Source organism: Leuciscus leuciscus, assembly GCF_965113295.1.
Source record: "Leuciscus leuciscus genome assembly, chromosome: 25".
In the NCBI taxonomy this organism is placed as follows: Eukaryota; Metazoa; Chordata; class Actinopteri; order Cypriniformes; family Leuciscidae; genus Leuciscus; species Leuciscus leuciscus.
The window spans coordinates 14178466-14186810 of NC_138724.1; the positions used below are offsets into that span (position 1 = coordinate 14178466).

The following is an 8345-nucleotide window of genomic DNA, read 5'->3' on the forward strand; positions in this document are numbered from 1 at the left end:
TTCAAATATTCTCCAGTTATTCATATTAAACATAATAAACCAAATAAATCAAACTTTGTATAGATAAATAATAATTGATAATTGCATTTAAAATAAAAGAACGTTGAAGAAAAATAAAAAATCCCGGTATAAAAGTACTGAGACATTTTTAAAATTAATTGTTTAGTTTTTTTCTAATTAACACAAAAATGACATTACATGTGGGAGTATTTAATACTCACAACATGGCAACCCTAATCCAATTCAGACTTTGAGACAGGAGCGAGTGGGAGGGTTTCTGTGGGAACCAATCATCTTACAGCAAACTCTTACAAAACTATTTGTTCACTACAGACTACAGGGGAAAGTCTCATGTTCTTAGAAACACACTTTTCAGACTGACAATGAAGTCGTTTTTAAAATTTTATTATCTTTTTGTCAGAAAAAACTTCTGAAGGATAGGGTGATATAAAATGAAAGCATATGTGAAAACTTCAAGAGTTTTGAAATATACAAAATATATATATATATTTTTAAATTGCCTTTGGTACATAAAATAAAAAAACACAATTTAATTGCAAATTTTTTTTGTGTTAATTGTGATCTCTGGACAGTTACTGTCCTGTAAGTGTAAATGTAGATTTAGGGCTCTGAACAAATAAAAGATTTGACTTCTCTTAATACATTTATAACGTATTATAAAGAGCAAATCCTGCTCTTCACAGTCTGAAGTGACCCTCCAGTATGGACTGATATGTGTCATGTGTCATCGGTCTGTAGCTGTTCACCTTCTCATCTAAAATAAACAGAGGATCTGAGATTGCAGCGGGGTTGAAGCCCTCCTCTACCAACTTCCCTTTGAGCTGTTTGAAGGTGCACGTTACAGCCAAACTGTTCTGCAATCAGAAACACATGGACTTATTTAGATTTTGGTGCATTCGGAAATATAAAATGGTACATAAATATATTGATACTACCTAAAGAGAGCTTATCTGTGCATGCTTTGTGTTATGATGTTACCTGGATCCTTATGAAACGTGGTCTGGCATAAGAGGGGAGGTAAGTGGTCACATGACTAAAAATGCCATCACACTCAAACTGATGGTCTTTCTTCAGTGTGATGGTAGACATTCCTATCCTCCCCTCATACCCTTCAAATTCAACAAAAGATCAAGTGTGTCAGGTTAGAAGAAATATTAACCAATGTTATGACAGTCAACTGGATGATTTATGATTTATAAAGCGAAATAGCATTAAACCTGGAACGGCAACGCCGTATACATTTGCTTCCTCGATACTCGTCGCATTAGTCAAGATGTCCGACACTTCATTTGTGGAAACGTTCTCCCCTTTCCACCTGCGAACAGAACCATGCTTTTATATTCAATTCTGCCTTTTGATTGTACCACTAAAGGTGTAACTTTATAGCGTTTATTCACCTAAAGGTGTCGCCCACCCGATCCTGGAAGTAGATGAAGTTTTCACGATCTATCTTGAACAGATCTCCAGAGTTGAAGTAAACGTCTCCTTTTTCAAACACATTGTAGAGTTTCTTCTTCTCTGTCTGTTTCGGATCCCTGGCATATCCAGCAAACTGGGCCTTCTGGGTAATCTGTGATACTAGTAGACCTGTCTCACCTGTATTACAGTCAATGACACATTCTTCAAAATAAAAGGCTAACAAATATGCTCTATTACTTTTTTCTAATTCATTTTTATATTATTTATATGCACACAAACATGCTTCTTCAGAAGAACTGTTCATTAAAATGAAATATTTTACTTGCCTTCAGCTACTTTTATGCAAAATCCATTTGCATTTCTTACAGGTTCCTCTTGTTCCTGATCAAACTTAACCAATGAATATGGATAGAGTTTCTGAAACAACATTAATGTTTTCATACGCATGAAATGAGAAATTTGATGAATTGTGAACAAAAGAGTAAAGAACTAGTTAAGTCTACCTTATGTAAATAATTCACTCTACCGACAGCCCCAATTTTTCCTGCGAAGTTCAAAAAGCCCAAGGTTCCTTCGGTTGAGCCGTAGAATTCTTTGATGTCAACATTACCAAATCTGCTGATGAACGTCCTCCAGACCTCCGGCCTGATCCCATTCCCAATGGCCATTCTAACGTTGTGTACCTGGTCACTAACGCGCTTGTGTGGGAAGAGAACAAAGATGAGAAACACAGCAAACAGAGCACTGCAAACAGTGGGGTAAGATGCGTCACCATTTTTGCAACTGTTGCATCCAAAAATGATCTTAATACATTTTATGTAGGCCATTTTTTTTTTTAATAAAGACCAAGATGTTGAAAATTTACTGCGATAAAAAGTTCATATTATTAATTGAAGTAAATTGTTCACATATTCCATGTGATAATAATTCAACATACACTACTGTTCAAAAGTTTGGGATCGGTAAGATTTTTGGAAAATAATTTCTGATAAAAAAATTGGTAAATACAGTCAAAACAGTAATATTGTGAATTATTATTACAATAAAATAAATGTTCTATTTGAATATACACTATATGGACAAAAGTACTGTATTGGGACACACCTCTTTACTGACACCTAGCTATGCAATCTGCATTTACAAACATTTGTGAAAAAATGGTGTCGTCCAGAAGAGCTCGGTGAATTCAACTGATTTTTAAAACCCACAAAAAAGTTCGACACTTACTTCAGCAATAAAATCAAACAAACAAATAAGAAACATGAATGTCATTTCTGCCCATTCGTATTGAATTGGATCATCAGCAGCAAAGACATTAGTTAAAGGGTTAGTTCACCCAAAAATGAAAATTCTGTCAGTAATTACTCACCCTCATGTTGTTCCAACCGCGTAAGACCTTCGTTCATCTTCGGAACACAAATTAAGATATTTTTGATTAAATCTGACAGCTGGCTCACTCCTCCATAGGCTTCTAGGACATTATAACTTGCTGGCCCAGAAAATGCATTAAAGAGATCGTTAATATAGTCCAAGTGACTCCAGTGGCTCAATCTTAAATTAATAAAGCGACAAGAATACTTTTTGTGCGCAAAAAAACAAACAAAAATAACAATTTATTCCACTATTCATTTCCTTCTCTCTGAGCCTCGAGTTTTTTCACGTAGTGTAACTGCGTAGCGCTTCTGTGTTGCACGTCACACGCATCACACACATGACCAGCGTCGGCCAATAGTGAGCCTACGTGTGATGTATAACACAGACGCGCTGCGCTAAAACACTACGTGAAAAAACTCGAGGCCTAGAGAGAAAGAAATGAATAGTGGAATAAATTGTTATTTTTGTTTGTTTTTTGCGCACTAAAAGTATTCTCGTCGCTTTATAAACTTAAGATTGAGCCACTGTAGTCACTTGGACTATATTAACGATGTCTTCAATGCATTTTCTGGGCCAGCAAGTTATAATGTCTTAGAAGCCTATGGAGGAGTGAGACAGCTCTCAGATTTAATCAAAAATATCTTAATTTGTGTTCCGAAGATGAACGAAGGTCTTACGGGGTTGGAACAACATGAGGGTGAGTAATTACTGACAGAATTTTCATTTTTGGGTGAACTAACCCTTTAATAAAGTGAGATTAAATGCATAAAGTATATTTGTGTTAACATTTAATTATTGCAGGTTTGTGTAATATTCTGAGTTTGCATTTCACTGTTTTTATTCATTTATAAGAATACTGATTGTGTTTTTGTGAGGGTGAGATGAGTAAATGCAATAACATCATGTTCACACACATTATTTTTTAGTAAATTTAAAAGTTATTCACTTACTTTACTAGTGTGGGATCACAAATTTAAGAATCTGCTGATCCTACATAACATCTAAGGGGAAGTACATTGTATTTAGTATATTTCCTTCAGAAATCAGTCTAATATGAGGATTTGCTGCTCAAGAAACATTTCAGATTTTTATCAGTGTTTGAAACTGCTTAATATTTTTCAGGATTCTTTAATGAATAGAAAGTTCAAAAGTACAGCATTTATTTGTACTAGAAATCTTTTGTAACATTATAAATATCTTTACTGTCACTATTAGTCCATTTAATGCATCCTTGCAGAATAAAAGTAAAAAAAAATAAAAAAATCGTATTGACCCCAAATTTTTGAATGCTTGAGTACCATTTGATATGACCCCGCTTTCTCCTAATATGGGTGCATGTTTTAGGTGTCCATTTGATAACAGACACCCTGGATTCTAATTAAATGTATTGGTTTGACCTCTTTCTTTTTTTTTTCTTTTTTTTTTTTTTATCAGAACAAGGTACATTGAAATTATTCAGTGACAAACACTATTAAAGGCTTTGCTTTTTCAAATATATATTTTTTTTTTCACCTACAGATTCCCATCCCAACACAACAACCCCAAATGCTAGAAAAAAAATAAAAAATAAAATAAAAAATAATAATAATAATAATACAAAAAAAATAAAAAATTAAAAAATTAAAAAATTAAAAAAGTAGAAGGAAGGAAGGAGGGGGGTCCTCAAATTACTTTAAAGAGGGAGGAGTATATTCTTCTCAAAATAGTTTATTAAAGGGTCCCATGTTTTGTAAAATGTTCTGGTTGATCCCCTGAGAAAATATTAAATTTTTTCAGTTTTTAGAAACATCATTAGATCACTAAGCCATGATGACATATTAGGTGGATTGTGTGATTTCCACTCTAGGAGAATCCTTCTTCTAGCTATTAATGTGGCAAAAGCCAGGGCATTCTCTTTATTTTGATCTATTTGGAAGTCGTCACCTCTGACTCCAAACAGAGCCGTTATTGGATTAGGGTGAATTCTTAATTTAAAAGCTGAGTTTAAGACCTCAAAGACTGAAAACCAAAATTGACTCAGTTTAGGACATGACCAAAACATATGGGTTAGATCTCCCTTTGAAGCCTTGCAGCGGTCACAGGTTTCATCTATATTTGGATACAGTTTAGCCAATTTTGTTTTACTATAATGAATACGGTAGAGAACTTTCATCTGAATCAGATTGAGTCTTGCACAAGATGAAGTCCCATTTACTCTATCTGGTTTGACCTCTTTCTTTACTGATGACAGATGACAAAAAGAGGAAGATTCTGTGCTGTTTGGCTTGAATACCTTTGGTGTATTGCAGAGGTAGCGCATTGTTTCTCCAATATACTGTATCACAGTAACATTATATTTTCTGCAGTCGTCCCAGAACTGAGAGGAAGAAAATTTGCTCTTCAGGACAATAGTGGCTCCTAAACACAAAACCCAACCAGACAAACAAAAGCCAAATTTCTAAAGACATCTAGTTACATTTGTCACAAAACATTAGACTGTTGTATTGTTTTTATCTTATCAATGGTGAGGTGTCTGGATAACCAACACAAAATACCAACAACATTTTTTTATGATTTCATACCTCTTTCAATAGACCCTCCGAATCCAATGCCAAAGCCAGCACTGTGACACAAGGGAAGGCAGACGTACACCACATCATCAGACTTCGCACCACAAATGGACTGGAAGAAGGAAATGGCCCACAGCCTCCGATGAGAGATCACTGCTGCCTTTGGAAGACCTGCAAGGGATACGCCTCATTAAATCCACATGCACTCATTTATTAATTACAGATTACTGACACTTTCATCCATTCCCCTCTGGGCAAAAACATCTTCATTCAAAAACAGAGTAAGACCACTGAATCCAGTCTCACCTGTGGTGCCTGAGGTGTAGATGTACGCCGCCGGGCTGTTGGAGCTAATGTTGGCCCTCAGGTCTGCAGGAACAGGCTCATCTGAGGCCTGCTTGATCTTGTCTGTAAGACTTTTCATTCCCTCGGAGGTCACATGGTCAGTCAGTATGTAGACCGAGATGCCCTGCTCTCTCAGCGCGGGAAGCACCTCCTCAACAGCATCCTGCAGTTCTACATGAGTGTTTATACAAGTATATATTCAGTTTGATTCATTTAGTCAGGTTACTCAACAATGAGTGTTTTTTTAAATCTTTATGGGATACTTGTCAGGAAACAAAAATAGCACTGAATGAGACCCCAACCCTGGGGGGCGCTAAAGATTGACGACTCGTTACAAACCTAGAAAAAGAGTTTCGTGTGAGGACAAAAAGTCCCAAGGTACGTCCCAATTTGTGCACAATGCTTTGGTAGTATAAACAGTGAGTAGTGTGTTCACTAGGGGTGTGACGGTTAGTATATAACCGTGAGACCGACATTAGAACTCTATAACCGCCAAAACCGTGTTATTAAAATATTTTTTACAAACATTTTTTATCATAGAGAATATTTAAATACTAATTAAAAACAATTGTCAACAGTCTGTGTTATTAATAGTCTACGTCGTTTCCAACTGTATTTGATTCTTTGCCAAGTACCCCCTGACCGACCGCCAATCGTTTGAGATAGAAATAAAATCTATGACTATGATATAGTGATGTGCCATCATTATGAGATTTATTAAACAAATGAAAAACATTTGCAAGAATAAACATTAGCAATAAACATTTGCAATAATAAACAACGTATCATTACCGATAACTGATCGTGCAGTTTAATTACCCCTTGACTGGCCCCAAACATGTTTGATAAAAGAAACATACAGTATATATAGCCTATATGATTTTAACTCAAAAACAATTGTAATAAAAGATAGGATCATAAGATGCGCAATATATCAGGAGACATGGTTTTTACCACTTAATGAAGTTTTGTTTTGTAAATCGTCAGACATGATTTTTACCACTTCATTAAGTTTTGCTTTGTAGAAAGCCTTTCTTTAAAGCGAATTTCGTTTTGTACAAATTGTATCTTAATTTTAATAAATGTTTCATCAACTAATTGTATGTATTTAATAAATAAAAAGCAAATATAGCAGACAATATAATAACCGTGACATGGAGGCGCCGGCGCGCCGCGTTCACTTGCATTGCATTGTGAACTAGAGCGCATCTCATCGTAAATGAATGAAACTCAGTGTAGGCCTATGCCTCATACATTAGCATTAAATATCTTTGCTGCATCCTTTCTAGAACAGACAAGGGCTTTCTCTGCGGCTCGCATCAGCAGAGCATTGCATCGTCCATAGACCGCAAAACAATCAGCGGATGGCGGGCGGGCAACCATGCATTCAAATTTCGCAGCTTTCCTTATGTAGCGGAGGGGCTATCAGACTACAATGCTGAATTAAAAAAAAAAAGAACCTAATAAAAAATGATATATTAAACGATTGAGTACATACATAGTGCATATTATAAGTTCTTAGTGCTTAATTTGTGACACAACTTGTGTTGCTGGACTGTATCTCCGCAGTGCTTACCCAATCATATTTGAGAAGCTGAACTAAGTGTTGACCAAAAGTTTAAAATTACTTTTTAAAAATGCATCTCAGTGTGCATCACATTAAGTGAGAAAATACACAAAATGTTTATTTGATTAACATTTTTTGGTTCACTAAATAATTTGACACATTTCCATTTGTGTTAATAAGTCACCAATAGTTGACACAGACAGAAAAAGCACATCTCAGATAGCACACACTGTACAGTACACTGAGTCAACAGCATAGTATTACAGAGTACATCAAGCACTGGTTTATTTGACTAATAAAACTGTGAAGTGTACCTGCCCCAGCGATCAGCACACTGGCCCCACAGCAGGAGAAACAGTGCAGAAGAGATTTGGATCGGATGTTAGGATTGAGAAGAGCAGCAGAACATCCGATCTTGGCCAAAGCCAAGCATATCCACAAGAACATGGGCTCATTTCCACACAGAAGCGCAACTGTGTCTCCTTCACGAAGATCTGCGTGCTTTAACAAACTCCTCGCGATTTTATTACTCTGTTTATCCGACTGCACATACGAGTATGTTTGATCCTGAAACCGAATGAACGCTTTGTGTGGGTTCTTCTGAACCGAATCCAAGAATCGATCCACCACGGTATAGAAAGGTTTGGATTTGATGTATTTTGTCATACGATAAACAACCAATGCTATTCGACAGATGTACTTTGCCTCTTTGATAAAGTAAGGATAACGGTATTTCAATGCAAATAAAAGTAAAACAGCACTTACAAAAAACCAAAACATTGTAGTGTGATTCGATTGTTTTCCGTAAGACCTACTTTCTAGTGAGCAGCAACAGCACTTATTAGATATAAAGTTCAGTGTAGGCGGTGCTTTGTTTTTGAGGGAATGAACACGCACTGGAGCGGATAGTTATGAAATGAAGCGAGTCGTGTTGAATAAGCAACAGCGTTTACATGGTTCACGAGTCACGACTCCACGCGACGCGAAAAACGGCAACGCTCACATTAGCGAAGACCTCAACACTGTAAACGAGTAAACAATGTTATCAAATTATTCCCCTTTTAAAGTAA

The 8345-nt window shown here is 36.0% G+C and overlaps 1 protein-coding gene and 1 long non-coding RNA gene across 2 annotated transcripts; both read right to left on the minus strand.

Moving 5' to 3' along the window:
• Positions 1–389: 389 nt before the first annotated feature.
• Positions 390–8240, minus strand: slc27a2b (solute carrier family 27 member 2b). The gene is made up of 10 exons (XM_082159025.1): positions 7590–8240; positions 5670–5879; positions 5376–5534; positions 5087–5211; positions 1944–2138; positions 1767–1857; positions 1419–1617; positions 1239–1336; positions 1000–1130; positions 390–875 (listed from the first exon to the last, which is right to left on the minus strand). The coding sequence occupies exons 1-10, from the start codon at positions 8053–8055 to the stop codon at positions 699–701; spliced, it is 1851 nt and encodes a 616-aa protein (XP_082015151.1). The 5' UTR covers positions 8056–8240; the 3' UTR covers positions 390–698.
• On the minus strand, positions 5891–7583 carry LOC309490058. Its single transcript, XR_014202585.1, has 2 exons — positions 6709–7583; positions 5891–6664 (listed from the first exon to the last, which is right to left on the minus strand). It is a non-coding gene; the product is annotated as an uncharacterized lncRNA (long non-coding RNA).
• Positions 8241–8345: the final 105 nt, after the last annotated feature.